Below are 16,986 nucleotides of genomic sequence, written 5' to 3'. Positions count from 1 at the left end.
CATTTGAGGAACACGCTGTCGCAACAGAGGTTAACGACTTAGGCAGAAGCCTTGGAGATCGCAATGAGGTTGCTTGAAACCCCGATGCAGGATCCTGACTTGGGAGTTCAACAGATCCACACGCAGTTGAAAAACTTATGCCTTGAGATGTAGAGTCTGAAACAGGACAGGACAGCCCGACCAGAAGTGCGCGAAGAGGTGTGGTGTGTAAAATGCAAGGGTCAGGGTCATGATAAGGACCACTGCCCTGTGTTCACGAATTACCTCGCAGGAGGAGGACCGATGCCATTAAGGCCGGAAGCACAAGTAGGGCCTAGCGCGACACCTGCTTTATGGTGCGCGATTTGTCAAATATGAGGAAAACATGCTACGGACAACTGTTATTTATTACAGAAGTACACGTAAAATTTGCAACAGTTGCTCTATAACTTTTGTAGATTAGTTGGACATGATGAGCGCACTTGTAGAAGCTATGAGCTGATGATGGATAGAACTCCCACCTATAGAGTTCAGGCTGAAACGTGGCCCCTAGACCAGAACGCAGCAGTGGTGTGAATCGGATTTTAGGGGCACAGAAGAGGCCGAGGTGGAGGAGGACTTGCAAGAGGTCGCAGACAACTGATATGCTACAATTGCAGAGGGCTAGGACATTATGCTCGTGATTGTACGAACAAAACCTGTCCATCATGTCTGTATTATACCTTGTTTGATCATGAGACGGAAGATTGTCCTACATTGATAGCTAGGATACGCGACAAGGAAGTGCTACCGCCTCCCTTGACTCAGAACCTGCAGATGATGAGGTATGAGCTGCGTGAGGAAGATCCAAATTTGAACATTGTGCTCCGAAGTGGAATCGCGACGAGAGATGATAAAGGAAAACAACCCGAAGATAGTACTTTTCGATGAAAGAAGCAGAATTTGATTTGGAGCACGCTAAGGAAACTTTCATGGAAGTTAAGAAGAGCTTTGTTGATGCTTCCACTTCAAGAAGCAAAGATAGACTGGAGCTGGAAATGGACCCATCTATGCTTACGACGTTCCTGGAAACATGCATGAAGCTACTGCGTGATGTAAGGTTGTAAAAGGATTGCAGGAACTCATTAACAGAAGCACTGGGAATGCGCTAGGAGAACCGCGCGTAGTCAGGAAGATTGGAAAGCATGCGATGAGGATGGGAAGAGAAATGAGGCTAACCGCACAGATTGGAGAATATGGGATGGACCAAGTAATTCTGGATTTAGGATCGGACGTAAACATTCTGCCGAAGCAGACATGGGAGCGCATGGGGAGGCATATGTCGTAATCGTCTCCTATTTAGCTATGAATGGCGAACTAGCATAAGATAATACCCATGGGGCGATTGCAGGGAATCACTGCGGATATTGAGGGAGCGAGCACGCAGCAGACTTTGAAGTGATAGATATTGTTGATGACCGCAATCCCTACCCCACGCTCTTAGGAATTGATTGGGCCATTGACATGAACGGGATGATTAATCTAAAGAAGCGCAAGATGATTTTTGGGAAGAAGTCTTTGCGCGTAGTTATACCCTTGGACCCTGTGGAAGGATCGTGCTATACAGAGCTGGTGCTCGACTATGAAAGTGACGACGATTTGGACTGCATCTACAAGATAACCGCGCGAGAGCAAGACTGGGTAAATCCCATTGCGGATGGACGAATATCATGGGAATGCGAAAGCTCCTGTACTTCAGATTCTCATGAGGAGATAGAGCGATGGTAGAACCGGTTACACGAGGTAACCACGCTGAACTGTAATATGATGACAAGATCGTTGCGCTACATATATGATGGTTTAGGTGAGGTAGATGCTTCTTGGACAGATTTGTTAGGGAGGTGCCAAAAAAGCAACGTTTCCACGCCTTGAATTGGGTACTACACGCTATGCCTGCACAGTGCAAGGTGGTGGGGTATGCACAAAGGGAGCTTTGAGGACTGGCGCAAATGCAGGAGAATGATGCACACATTGTTTGGGAAACCTATATTGCGATGGGAAGATAAATACAATGGACGGGATGGTCCGCGTGCGCATTTGTCCAGGTGGGTACAAACATATGGTAAACAACCTATGCGGATGCACATGAACTTCGCGTTGGGAGATATGGTCAATTAGCATGTGTTGGGGGGGCAATTGCGCAAACGACTCCTCAAGTTGGAACGATAGAGTGTGGAAAGAACTGGCGTGCAGAAGGTTATCCACGCGGAAGCATTTAACGAGGTGTGCGGAGCACTGAACAAGGTATATAATGTGCAGCGAATTGATTGGGACCTGTGTGTACCTGCAGTATTATGGGCTTATAGGATGAGATGCAAGAAACTAACGGGCCAAACACCTTTTCGACTAGTCTATGGAGTGGAAGCCATAATGTTGATGGAATACATCGTGCCAGTCTGCGCATAGCAACATTCACAGGTATGACGGACTGCGGAGTCCTGGAGGAAAGACTCGCGCAATTGGAAGAAATCGAGGAAGAATGATTTTTGGTTGGATTTCACCAACAAATACAAAAGCAGCACAAAAAGGCATGGCACAATCGACATATTAAGTTGCGTACCTCCAAGGTGAACGATTTGGTGTTACTGTATGATAGTAAGTTTGATAAATTCCCAGGAAAATTCAGAATGCATTGGCTGGGACCGTATGTTATTAAGGAAGTCACAGATGGAGGCGCGGTGTAGTTAGAAAAGTTAAATGGAGAACCTTTCCCAAGAAGAGTGAATGGTAGTTGGTTGAAGCCATACCCGGGTGGCTCGACTATCTGACTAGCCCACCGAAGGATAGTCTTAGCGCTCCAGGTAGCTGAAAGGAGGCGTGGTACTATAAACAGATGCAGGGAATGCAGGAGAAAATAAAAGGAAGCAGTACAACAACATCTAAACAACGTGTTCAGGAGATACAACAGGTAGATGCTTAGTGCGCTGCGATCTTGTAGCAGTTTGGACAGAGTTGGGAGGTCTTCGCGCGAAGATCTCCGGAACCAATAGAGTGACTCGAGGGCGAGTCATGATATTTGTGTTGGGGTCCTGTTGGGCACGGGATCCCCCAAGGTAAGTTTTGGGGCTTAAAGCCTAGATTTTGACCAAATTCGATGTAAAGACTCCGTGTTTTGTGGGCGCGAAGATTGTAAATGAGTCATAAGGTTGTCCGCCCTCATTTTTGTAATGTAATGTCGGCTTTAGAAATCTACCCATGGTCTGCGGACCATGGGATTGTATAAATAGAGTGAGGCTCTAAGTTGTAAATCAGTTAACGGAAGTCAGTAAGATCTAATGATGAAGAATTGAGTCTTATCTAAGAGTAGAGTCGAGTCTTTGGGTCGTAGAGTAGGAGAAGGCTATGCAACTGAGTGCGTAGAAGACTAGTAGTTCATAGCTGAGTGCACGGACCCCTGCAGCTGAGTGCGCAGGGCAGGTTGAGTCTGTAACCTTTGGAGAAGCAATAAAGAGAAGTTTTACATCATTTCTGTGTATCGTTTTGCTGTTTTGTGCATTGAATGTATCGGATAGAAATTGCATTTCTATTGTTTATATGATGCATGAACTTATTTGAATGTGTTGATAAAGTGAATATAAGATAAAGTATCTATTTATGCGAAGATAACTAGTTGTTATAAGACGATAAGTAAGCTACACGGTGTAACCTGGGGAAGTAGTGCAGATCGCTGCTAGGGTAGCGCAAAGTCACCTCAGTCCCTGGTTAGGGCTGCGCGAAGGTGATTATAACAGATCGCGAAGGCTTCACAGGTCAGGATAGTGCGCGAAGCGACCTGCGCGAATGTGTTCACAGTTGGACTAAACTGAACCCTCAGACATCTCAAGGGTGCAGAAACTTGCTTCCATCATCCCCCCCATATTGCTTCGGATGAGACCTCAGTCCGCGCTCCGCATGCTGTTGCCGAAAGGGCCAGTAGTACAGGGATTTGTTTGGCTAATTAACTCCGAATCTGGGTTAGGCCCCCTCAAGCCAAAAAGCAGCAAAGGGATCAAGTTCAAGCAGGAGGAGGAGGATGTGACCCTAGCATCTAAGGGAAAGCAGGAGAAGCAGAAGAAGAAAGATCTCTCCAAGATCAAGTGCTTCCACTGTGTGGAGATGGGTCATTATGCGACCCACTACCCAAGGAAGAAGAGTAAGGGAGAGTCTTCCGAGACTAAGGCAGCGTCAGCACGGGCAGAGAAGGAAGTTTTGACAGATGATGACTGTGCCATGAGTGCACACACACCACTTGAGCGGAAGTGGGGAGACATCGAGCTGTAGTCAGGCGGACTACAGGCGATGAGGGGCAGGATCCTTGAGGTACCCAGCCTCTTGGATTAGACCTTGCTACGGGAGCCCCGTCGAGGAGTAGCAGGACTGGCTGAGTTGGTAGAGACGGATGCGAATGGAGTGGCAGAGAGAGCTACAACGCAGGAGTCCTGAGACAGCACAGAGCTAGAACGCTACAGCAGTGTGAGAGGCACAGGAGTGTTGCACCAGTGCAGGAAGGCACAGAGAGGTGTGCAATGGTGTGAGATGCAGGGAGTTGTTGCAACAAAGCAGAGGTCAGAGAAGGAGCACTTGTCAGTGGCAGAGGGAGCTTCAGCATCAGAGGGTGTTTCTGGCCCAACAGGGAGGTCAGTTGGGAGATCAGTTACTTACTTCTCAATAACTGAGTTGCAGTGCAGCAGTGGGCAACACGATGTAGCATGATGAAAGGTGTAGTGTGGATGCAGTGCTGGTTGAAAGGACCAGCAACAACACGGATGCAGAGGGAGCCGTCGTACAAATGCAGCAGTGGCAGTGGCAGAACCATGGGCAACAGTACAGGAGGTAGCAGTGCAGAGGATGTTGGGCAGAAAGGCCTAACATCAGCACAGGTACCGATGTCGAATGATCAGAGTGATACTTAGTGAGGAGTATTGCTAGAGCACAGTCCTCGCTAAGAGGGAGTGTTGATTTGGGGTAGCATCAGATGTGCTCCAGCGACGAAATTTGGTGGAGAGGTTGGGGCACATGAGATCTAAAATACCCAGAAAGGGTTTGGGCAGATTCTAAACAGATCATAAGATATTAAAATAATTAATATTTTTAATGGAGTCCCCAAGTCTAAACTTAGGGAAAATAAAATATTAATGTGTATTAATATGAATATGTGTTAGAATGGACCAAAAGACATGGATCAAGCTAGATCTAATATTAACCGTTGATTAGGGACTTAATCTCGGTCGTTGAGATGTCAACAGGAAAAGTATAAGAGGAGGCTTGAGGGTCACTTGGAGGAGACACTAGAGTGATCAGTTATTCTATTCTCTAGAGCGGGGTTTGCTAAGAGAGATAGAATCAGTGATCGGGAGAGTAGCTGAGGGGCATTGAGTACAAAGAAACAAAGAAGGCAGAGATTGTGCCGGGAGAGCAGCGCAATAGCTAAGGAGAGTGACGCAGAGCCAGCAAGGGCTCACGTAGGGCCATGCAGAGGCAGCCAAGTGCTGCGCAGAGCACCACAGAGGCCAGTGTGTTTGCCGCAGAGGCCCAGAAAGCTGACGCAGGGTCTCCTAGGGCTGACACAGGCCAAGAAAGGCTGACGGAGGGCCAACGTGAGACAGAGAGGCGCTGACGCAGGGTCTCCTGGGGCTGACACAGGCCAAGAAAGGCTGACGCGGGGCCAACGTGAGACAGAGAGGGGCTGACGCAGTCCATATTGGGCAGACGTTGGGGTTGCAGAGCAGTTTTGTGCTAAGGAGCTGCAGGAAGGATTTTCCGAAGTTTCAGCCAGGAGATTTCTCTCAAATTGTGAGGTATAGCTGCTAAGGAAATTCTCTGTTGGGTAGGCCCGTTTCAGCACCCAGATTGTACTTTGATATTGCTTAATAAGAAAACCCTCGGATAGTTGCACCGGTTTTCCTGCATTGTGTTTTTCCGGGGACATTGATCCAAGAATAATGGTGTCATGTGGTGTGTTTGTTCTTGTTTCTTTTAGTTGCTGATCTATAATATGTTGAGAACACTGGTGTTTCTTTTCAATATTTACTTTGTAAGTAACTTGTTAAAGAAAAATAACAAGTAGGTAGGAATAAATCAGAAAAGGTGCATGAAGGGTTTCTAAACTAAGGAAACTTAGAAACTTCAACATGAGCAAGAGCTTACTAATGTTGTTAATGTCCATTTTAGTGTGTACAATGTCTTTGATTTCACCACTTAAACTACAATTGAAATTATCCTTTAAAGATTTTCTGATGTGCAACAAGTCTAAGTAAAGCAAGCAAATACAAGATAATGCAATAAAACTCAAAACAAGTGCTTATAAACAATTGAAGATTACTTCTAAATGTGCTTATGATATAAAATTTAGAAAATTCCAGATTTAAAGAGACCTACAACAGCCCACTTATTGAAGATATCACATTCTAAGCTAGGCTAATTCTAGTGAATTGACTTGCGGATTTTTACTAATTTAACTTATATCCAACTTAAACTTTCCAATTTGTGTGAGTGGCTTCCTTAAGGTGCTCAACCTATATGGATGTACACTCTTTATTAGTAAGCCTTCTTGGGGATTATGCATTTATTAGTAGTTATCCATTTAATTTGGGAAAGAAAATAATTTTCAAGAAATGAGTCTATGATTTCCATCTTTGGAAGTGACATTTGAGTTTAATCTTGTGTAGATCTTGCTAAGTTCATATTTCAAGGCAGTGCATTTGCAGTTTTCCTAATTTGATGGATGCTTTCAGTTTAAGCCTTGTTACTTGTATCTTAATTTTTTGAAGAAGTCCAAAGAACCTTTGTGGTTTGGTTTGAATGAAATTGATTCATTGGCAAATAAACTTTTGAAAACATCTGATTCTTTTCAACCGTGCTTTATTCAGATTTCTAGCATCAGCAACACCAATAAAAGATAATCAATCTATCAGTTGTCACCCCAAATACCAGGTTTTCCGATTTCTCCCTTATATGAATATGTAATGTTTGTGCTTTGCTCAAGTGCATGCTTGTTTCTCTTCATTTTGATCCTGATGTATATTTTTATTTCTATCTCCTATGTAATGCTGGAAAGTTTCACCTTTTTAGTGCGTGATAGCCCATGTGTATCTCTGCTAATTTAACTTTGCAAATAACTTGGTATTTTTCCTTGATCTAGTAGATAATGCTTGTTAATGTTGAAAACTAAAGTGAATAGTATGTTTGGTTTACAGGCCTTCTTGAAATGCAATAGATTCCTTGGCCCATTTTGTGTTGAGCAGAATTACAAGTTTTCCAATGGCTCAAATTACTGGTCCAAGGGGAATTCAAGAAGTTATTTTGGTCAAAACTCATTCAACACAAATAACTTCAATCAGCTTCCCAGGTGTATTAAAACAAAGGCTAGCAACCGGACTAGCATACTCATAGAATGGATGAAAAGCTTGCTATTCAACCTTCTGAGAGCTACTGCAACATTTTGTTTGCTTATATCTCTGGTCATTATTGGAGCACCTTCCTTTCTATCATGGTCTACTGGGCTCCATACAGCAGAGTTCTTGACTAACAAAGTAATCCCAGGTTTTGTACCAATTTTCTGTTGTGAGCATTGCCAGTTGGGTTGATAGTTATCTGTCATTTTTAAATGCATACTTATCTGTAAGTTATCACTTTCTTCTGCTACCATTTTTAGTAGGAAAATTATTGGAAAAAGTATTGAAGCTTTGTAAATATCAGTAATTCATGAGAAGCATGTGCAGGTAAAGCTTCAATAAAGTCGATGTCAGTTGGATGGACAAAACCTCTAATCATAGAGGATGTCTTATTACAAGGTGTAGATGGTGATGCTGTTCTCTACATTCCTAAAATAGAGACAAAAGTTCCATTGTGGTCTCTTATTTCTGGCAAAGCTGGCCTTGGTGAGTGACACCATGAACACATTTTATTAATTTGCAAAGTTTGTTGGTGCTTCTTTATATTAGATAAGTTCAAAAGTATCAAATACCTTAGTTATTTAGCAGTTTGTCAAATATAAAGCTCCACATTACAATTCAGATAAATATGAAGATGGAGCCTAATTGTGAGTGCATGCATAGCTAATGCCTCGTTTAAATAACTAATGATGCTTTTCATAAAGGAAAAATAAATTGCACTAATATTACAAGACTCCTTGTTGAAGGTGCCTTCACATGCAGCCAGAATGGACTACATCATGAGAACTGTTGTCGCCTGAATTGTATACCTAATGCAACAATGCTTAGGGCAGGGGCTGTCACTGTGATCCCTGCGCACTCCGTTTAAGCTATCTCCTAAGAGCAAGCTAAGAGGGGTAGTTCCTGTAATATTCCTAGGAAATTTTTTCCAGTAAATAACAAGGTAAACATAGACATAAAACCACAAAAATCAAACACATGAATCAGTCCATGAAATTTCACCAAAATCTGTGCTGTTGAGCCATTTTATTATAATATGAACAGGGTACAATGAAGTGTTGGAAAGAGTGCACTTGGGCTTGCTCAAGGAAGGCTAGTTAAGCCCAAATGAACAATAAGAAGTCCCTCTCAAATCTGTTGCTGCTCTCTCCTGGCTCTGTGCTGGAACTACCTAGAAATATGCTATTGGCTGTGAAGAATCGCTGCTAGGGCCTCCTTTGGTGCTCAGAAAATTCCGGGAAATTAACCTTGGGCTCTCTACCAATAACTCACAAAAACCCACGAAGGAATTGGAAATGTTGACCTTAGAATTTCAGCTCAAATTTCCCCTAGCTCTTCTAGCTGTTGGCTGAATTGGGACCCTTGTTTGACCCCTCAGATCTACCCAGAAAATTCTGCAAAATTAACTCTTTGGTCCTTGTCAAAACTCCAAAAAAACCCAGAAAGGGTTTGTCCTAGTTTTGACGCTCCAAAATTGACCCCCAAATGCTTGGCCCTCCTCCACAAGCAGAAGATGTAACCTGTAGCAAATGCTGCATTTTCTGCTCCGCCAAAATGCTGGAAAAGCCCCCACAACACTTCCCTGGACTTCACATCAAGTTTCAGCCCCTAACTCCCTTCACTCCACAACCTCCAAAGCCTGCCTCCTCAAAGAGATGCACAGTCCCTGTACTGTTGCTGCCAATTCTCTTCACCAACTCGCACCCCCTGTAGCGGGTACTGTAATGTTCCTAAACAAGAAATTAAGTGATAAACAAAGCAAGCAAACAGTCCAGCAATCAAAAAATGAAATACACATCAGGTACCCATGAAAATGCTGGAAATAGAGAACTGGTGAGCCATTTTATTAAATCTTCAAGGGAAAATACAATGATAAATAGAATGGTGCACCTTGGCTTGTCTCTAAGGACAAGCGTGATAAAACCTAGGTGAGCAAATGCTGATCTATCATCTGAAGGCTGCCCAACTGTTGCACCAAAATTGATATGTGCTGCACAGAAATTGCGTTGTCTGTTGGAATCAAAAGGCTGGAATCACTGCTTCCCGTGCTCAGAAAATTATAAGATTTCAGCTCCCGGATATTCAACTAAAACCCACCAAAACCCAGGAAGAGTTTTCCTAGTTCAGACTTCTGAAATTTGACCCCCAAGGAGCCCAACCTCTGCTGCAACTGGTAAACTCGGCCTACCTGAGTGAAGCTGGGAAACCTCCCAAAAACTATACCCCAAATCACTGGGATGAGCCCTCCTATGAATTTCCTTCCTTCCCAACTGTGATTCCAGTGTTGTGGCTCTTTCCCTCAAGACCCACGTGTTGCCCAGACTGGCCCTCTGCGCTATCCTCCAAGACTGGAATTCGAACTGCTTGTTTGCTGCACTCTCTTGCTCCAAAACTCCTCTTGAGTGCTGACCCAATGATGTCCTTCGAATCTCCTGGTTTCTCCGGCTAATGGTTGGCCCAATGAAGCTCTCCCCTCAACTGCGTGTTCTCTATCTGCTGGCCCAAAAATAGGCACTTCTGGATGATGGCTGAATGGACTGGCTGTAAATAATCCCTGAGGTTCCTCAAGATGCTATGAAATTGCCTTCCTAGGGTGGCACTTGTAGTCCCCCGAAGGTAAGGTTGAATCTCCCGCTTGAGAGATTCGTGGCTGAATAGCCAGTTGACTCGGCCAAGCAGCTAGAGCAAATAGTCAAGTGATTTTTGATACGCAAGAGTGAATGAATACTCAAGTGAGGAGCTCTTCCTCCTTATGACTTCGTGGGCCTCCCTTTGCCGCATGTGGGTGTTGATTTGGGGTAGCATCGGATGTGCTCTAGCCACGAAAATTGGAGAGGCTAAAGCACATAGATCTCCAATACTCGGAAATGGTTTGGGCAGAATCTAACCAGTTTGGAAGATATTAAAATAATTAATATTTTTAACGGAGTCCCTAAGTCTAAACTTAGGGAAAATAAAATATTAATGTGAATTAATATAAAACTGAGTTAGAATGGTCCAAAAGTCATGGATCAAGCCAGATCTAATCTTAGCCGTTGATTAGGGACTTAATCTCGACCGTTGAATTGTCAACGAGAAAAGTATAAGAGGAGGCTTGAGGCTCACTTGGAGAACACACCGAGTTGATCAAGAATTCGATTTTCTGGGGTAGGGCTTGCTGAGGAAGTCAAAGGAGTGACCAGAGTTGTAGTTGAGGGGCAGTGAATGCAGTAGCAAAGAGGCAGAGATAGTACTGGGATCATCAACGCAAAAGCCGAGAGAGGGTTGACGCAGAGCTAGCTAGAGACCACGCAAAAGCAGCCAGAGGCGACGCAGAGGCATCTAGGAGCTGTGTAGAGCCTAAGGAGGGCCAGCGTGGGTGACGCAGAGCCTCTAGAGGCTGACGCAGTGCCCTGAGAGGCTGATGTTGGGCCAGAGAGGCTGACGCTGGGAGATTTTGTGGGGCAAATTGGAGCTGATATCTGTCTCCGACTGAGAGGTACTACTGTCGAGGGAATTCTCTGTTGGGTGAGCCATTTTTGGCACCCAGATTGTATTCTGAAACTGCTTAATAATAAAACCCTCAGATAGCTGCACTAGTTTTCTCGCATTGGGTTTTTTTGGGAACATTAGTCTAAAAATAACGGTGTCACTTGTGTGCTTGTTTTTCCTTAAGTTGATGATCTGTATGTGTTGAGACTATACTTGTATTTACTTTCAGTATTTACATTGTAAATAACTTGTTAATTAACATAACAAGTAGGAAGAAATAAATCAGTAAGTACAGGAAGGATTTCTAATAGTTAGACTTAGAAATTCCAACATGGTATCAGAGCGTGGTTGTAGATCACTAGATAGCTAAGGGCATTAGCCGAGCAGAGCAGTAGCAGTAGAAACAGCTGTTCCGAGTGACAGAGGTTGTTCCTAGCGGAAAAGCAGGAAGGGTGACGCAGTGCCTGCGTCATCAGTTCGAGCCAGGAAGAGGATCAACTTTGTGGCAGAGAGGAGCAGACCTGACCTACGCAGTGGCCGGTCATCTTTCTCAGTGAGGAAGGATTGACACCCATGGCCTGGAGGTGTGGATTTTGCTGGTGTCGGGATTGCGCAGAGCGTAGAGGCTCTAACCTTCAGTTTGCTGGGGCATAAAAGGTTGTGCGTAAGTTGCGGAATGAAGCTGGTGGGGTACTGTGGTCAGAAATTACCTAATAGGGCAAGACCAAGGAGGAGGGATTTGCTGCCGATGATTTCTAGCCAAGAAATCCGGAGTAGTGGTGCAGTTGCACTAACGATCGGAGTGGGGTCATCTCGATGTTGGCAGAGGGGTTTCCAGGAGGGAAATCGAGGCCCAGAGGGAGTCACACCGAAAAATTCCAGGAGGGAAGTAGAGAGACTCGGAAGAGTCAAAAGAGGAGCAGCGAAATGGCAGTGAATGGGGGAAGAGATCAGGGTAGACTAGACGAGGCCTCAAACTTCGTAGTCTAGAAAGCCAGGATCTTGTCCGTTCTAGACAGGAATCGTCTCAAGCACTTCGCCTTGAACACGATAGCGGTCCTAGTTGACCCAGATGAGAACGAAAAGTACCAGGAGGCAATGGAGAGGGCCAAGAGCATCATCCTTGACGGGGTCAAGGACCATGTAGTACCACATATTGCTGAAAAGGACACGACAAATGCGATGTGGGAGGCCCTAACGAAATTGTATTAGCATACTTTCGTGCAGAGGAAGATGCTACTGGAAAATCAGCTACGGTCATACCGGATGTAGAAGGGAGAATAGATAGGCACCTTCCTCAGTCGATTGAAGGAGATCTGGGATCAACTGACTTCCATAGGGGCCATGCCGTATGAGGAGATGATGGTGAGGACCGCACTGAATGCAGTCTCAGAAGATTGGGATGTATTTGTCCAAAGCATACTAGGCTGGTTGACCCTTCCAGATTGGGAGGGACTGTGGGCGAATCTTCGTCAAGAAGAGATCAGAAGGCTAACCAAGGTGGGAAGCAGCGATAAGGGGGTCAGAATCAAGGAGGAAGAGGAGGATGCTGCCCTAGTATTTGAGTGAAAGCAGGAGAAACGAAAGAAGGACCTCTCCAAGGTCAAATGCTTCCACTTTGGGGAATTGGGTCACTATGTGAGCCAATGTCTGAGGAAGAAGAGCAATGGAGAGGCTTTTGAGACCAAGGTTGCGCCAGCAAGGGCAGAGAAAGAAGTGGAGACAGATGATGATTGTGCCACGAGTGCTCATGCACCACTTGAGAGGCAGTGGGGAGACATCGAGTTGTAGTCAGATGGACTACAGACGATGAGGGTTAGGATCCTCGAGGTACCCAACCTCTTGGATTATACCTTGCTACGAGAGCCTCGAAGAGGAGTAGCAGCACTGGCGGATGTCGGGAGAGACGGATGCGGATGGAGCAACAGGGGGAGCTACAATGCAGGAGTCCCAGGACAACGTGAGGTAGCAGTGTGAGATGCATAGTGTTGTTGCAGCAATGCAAAGGTCGTAGAGGGAGCACTTGTCAGTGACAGAGGGAGCTTCAACATAGGGAGTGTTTCTAGCCTGACAGAGATGTCAGAGTTGGGAGATTAGTTACTTACTTCTCAGTAACTGAGTTGCAGTGCAACAGTTAGCAGTGGCAGTGCTATGGGCAACACGATGCAGCATGATGAGAGGGGTTGCAGTGCAGATGTAGCAGTGGCAGTGGTAGGGCCATGGGCAGCAACACAGATGCAGAGGGAGCTGCCGTACAAATGCAACAGTGGTAGTGGCAGGGCCATGGGTAGCAGTACATGATGCAACAGTGCAGAGGATGTTGGGCAGCAGGCCTAGCATCAGCACAGGGACCGATGCCGGATGATCAGGGTGATGCTCAGTGAGGAGTATTACTAGAGCACAGTCCTCGCTAAGAGGGAGTGTTGATTTGGGGTAGCATCGGATGTGCTCTAGCCACGAAAATTGGTGGAGAGGCTAAAGCACATGAGATCTCCAATACTCAGAAATGGTTTGGGCAGAATCTAACCAGTTTGGAAGATATTAAAATAATTAATATTTTTAATGGAGTCCCTAAGTCTAAACTTAGGGAAAATAAAATATTAATGTGAATTAATATAAAACTGAGTTAGAATGGTCCAAAAGTCATGGATCAAGCCAGATCTAATCTTAGACGTTGATTAATGACTTAATCTCGGCCGTTGAATTGTCGACGTGAAAAGTATAAGAGGAGACTTGAGGGTCACTTGGAGAACACATCGAGTTGATCAAGAATTCGATTTTCTGGGGCAGGGCTTGCTGAGGAAATCAAAGGAGTGATCAGAGTTGCAGCTGAGGGGCAGTGAATGCAGTAGCAGAGACGCAGAGATAGTACCGGGAGAATCAGCGCAGAAGCTAGGAGAGGGTTGACGTAGAGCCAGCTAGAGGCCACGCAGAAGCAGCCAGAGGCCACGCAAAGGCATCCAGGAGTTGCGTAGAGCTTGAGGAGGGCCAGCGTGGGTGATGCAGAGCCTCCAGAGGTTGACACATTGCCCTGAGAGGCTGACGCTGGGCCAGAGAGGTTGACGCAAACCCCAGAGGTTGATGCTGGGAGATTTCGTGGGGCAGATTGGGGCTGATATCTGTCTCCGACTGAGAGGTACTACTACCGAGGGCATTCTCTGTTGGGTGAGCCATTTCTGGCACCCAGATTGTATTCTGAAACTGCTTAATAATAAAACCCTAAGATAGCTGCACCAGTTTTCTCGCATTAGGTTTTTCCGGGGACATTAGTCCAAAAATAACGATGTCACTTGTGTGCTTGTTTTTCCTTCAGTTGATGATTTGTATGTGTTGAGACTGTACTGTTGGAAATACTGAGAGGGGGGGTGAATCAATATTCCTCTTCAATTGTTACTTTTACCAGTTAGATCACTTATATTTAGAACACAAAATGAACAATAGGAATATATATTTTTATTAATATAATCTTTACAATGAATCAAGTACAATGTATATAGGGCTCCAACCCTAGATGAAAACACTGCTCTTCAAACTCCCAAGCTCCAACCTGTTGCCAAGCACCAACTTGGACTTTTTGTGAGGCTCCAACCTCTAGGGCACCAACCCTATCTTCTCAAGGCACCGACCTTGCGTTTAGAGGCTCCAACCCCTAGGGCACCAACCCTTTTCTGGTACAGACTCCGATCTGGTTTCTTGAGGACTCCGATCGTCTAGGGCTCCAACCCTATCTTATCCAAAGCACCAACCTTGAGTTTAGGAGCACCAACTCCAAGGACACCAATCCTATATTTGCCAAGCATCAACTTGGACTTTCCAAGGCACCAACCCCAAGGGCTCCAACCCTATTGCTTCACTTTGTCAAGGTATGTTTGGTTGTACTTAACGGCTCTCAATATCTTCTTCAACGAGCCCTGTCAATCTCTTTAGCAATGCCTTCTCCATATCACTTCATCAATGACAGCCTTGTCTTCTCAGAAGGTGTCACCACTGTTCTTCATGTCACCCAAACACTTTTTCCAAGGTCACCTCATGAGAGCTTCAACAAGGCATCATGTCTCCAAGATTGACTCCAAGATCAGCTTCTACAATTCTTCAACACTGCCTCAAGGTATGCAAGACTTCAGGGATGTTACAACAATGTTTCAAAAGAATCTGCTCCAAAGTTCCAAGGATGCTTCTTCAATTATTCCAGGTCCAAAGAAATGACCTCAAAGAGTTTCCAAACAAACTCAATACTATCTACAAAAAATAGTATTTCCAACCAAGATGCAACTGTGCCTTCAATTAAGATCTACAAATAAGTTTCTCCTCCAAGACAGTATCTCCTTAAAAAGCTTTCACAGATTTCCAATGAATCACCACAGGTCTACAAAAATGTTTCCAATGATCCACTTCAGGTCTGCAATAGATGCTTTCCTAAGTGAGCTTTACCACAGATTCAAAATTTCAAATTGATGTCTATGTCCACAGGTCGAAGAGTTTGTAGACAGGTCATCACAGGTTCACATAGAATCCACTATAGGTCTCCAATATGTCACCACAGAGAAGCTGCAATAGAGATCTGCAATTCACAAATTTTCACAGAGAAATTCTAATAAAAACATCCAACTGTAGGACCAGATTTCCTTCTGCAATTAAAAGTTAGGTTCAAAGCTTTTAACAAAGGTCTGCTCTCTATCTAAAGTCTGTCAAGGTAGGTGCATGGTCCAAGCCTCTGAAACTTCACACAAGAGCTGCCACAGGTCTTAGGGTAGCCTTCAAGATGACTGTAATCTGAACTTCTATACAGTTCAAATGGCTTCACGTAATGTTGCTTCTGTGGCTAGAAGAGAGGGCCTTATACTTGGCCTCTTGGCCCTTAAACACTCCACGGTTTTGCAATTCCGAGCCACACAGATTTGAAGAGATTACTGTAGGTCCAAAGTCTTTATTACCACATATGGCTGCCAAAATAATTTGCTGTCCCACTTTGAGAAGGAATAACTGAAACAAACAGCTCTTAAGTCCTCCTTTCCTCGCTGTTCTGTGTTTTTTAGATGCTCTTCACCGAAAATTCTGTGCTAGAATGATGAATTCCGCTTGTATTTATACTGATTTGCGTTTGAAATGAAGGGACACGTCTTTCTAGAGGGAGGCCGACATGAGTGACAAAGTGTAGGTCGGCTAGCCTACAAATATATATTTTGTACCTTAAAAATTCAATATCTCATCAACCACCAGGAGTTTGGGGGCAAGTAATAGCTCATTAGAAAGAGGAAAAAATCCTCTTTAAGATGGTATATGACTCATTGTGGAAAGATGCCTCCAAGGTGTCAAAAATCATTTTTCTTTGTCACTGCCCTTGAATTTTTTTATGTGCAGAAGGTGATTTGGCCAGAAGGCTTTCTATTGTTTGGGACAGCATGGTTGTTGATTTGGGGTAGCATCGGATGTGCTATAGCCACGAAATTTGGTGGAGAGGCTGGCACATGAGATCTCCAATACCCAGAAAGGATTTGGGCAGATTCTAAACAGTTCAGAAGATATTAAAATAAATAATATTTTAATGGAGTCCCAAAGTCTAAACTTAGAGAAAATAAAATATTAATGTGGATTAATATGACACTGTGTTAGAGTGATCCAAAAGACATGGATCAAGCCAAATGTAATCTTAGCCGTTGATTAAGGACTTAATCTCGGCCGTTGATATGTCAATAGGAAAAGTATAAGAGGAGGCTTGAGGGTCACTTGGAGAATACACTAAAGTGATCAATCATTCTATTCTCTAGAGCGGGGTTTGCTAAAAGAGATAAAATTAGTGATCGGGAGTTGCAACTAAGGGGCATTGAGTACAAAGAGACAGAGAGGCAGAGATAGTGCCGGGAGAGCAGCGCAGTAGCTGGGGAGAGTGATGCAGAGCCAGCCAGGGCTCACGCAGGGCCACGCAGAGGCAGCCAGGAGCTGCGCAGAGCCTCAGAGAGGCCAGCGTTGCTGACGCAAAGGGCCAGAGGGTTGACGCAAGGCCTCCTAAGGCTGACGCAGATCCATCCGGGGTGATGCAAGGCCAGTGCTAAGCAGAGAGGGGTTGACACAGTCTAGAGAGACGCTGACGCTGGGGTTTCTGGGGCAGATTGGTGTTGAGGAG

General features: G+C 44.8%; 1 protein-coding gene across 3 annotated transcripts in view; it reads left to right on the top strand.

Annotated features, from left to right (window-relative positions):
* LOC149246764 (uncharacterized) overlaps nt 1-16,986 on the top strand; it is a 341,537-nt gene that overhangs the window by 145,579 nt on the left and 178,972 nt on the right. For 2 of the 3 annotated variants that reach the window (XM_089458019.1, XM_089458018.1), the window contains exons 2-4: nt 6,867-6,930; nt 7,194-7,539; nt 7,719-7,877. In XM_089458019.1, coding sequence (XP_089314145.1) covers nt 6,867-6,930; nt 7,194-7,539; nt 7,719-7,877 — 569 coding nt within the window. The remainder of the gene's footprint in view (nt 1-6,866; nt 6,931-7,193; nt 7,540-7,718; nt 7,878-16,986) is intronic. The other variant, XM_089458020.1, reaches the window with a different exon arrangement.

Source organism: Pinus tabuliformis, chromosome 7, assembly GCF_031772625.1.
Source record: "Pinus tabuliformis cultivar Carrire ecotype Pingquan chromosome 7, CPIR1, whole genome shotgun sequence".
Lineage (NCBI taxonomy): Eukaryota > Viridiplantae > Streptophyta > Pinopsida > Pinales > Pinaceae > Pinus > Pinus tabuliformis.
The sequence above is the reverse complement of the archived record's forward strand: the minus strand, read 5'-3'. Positions and strand labels throughout refer to the sequence as shown.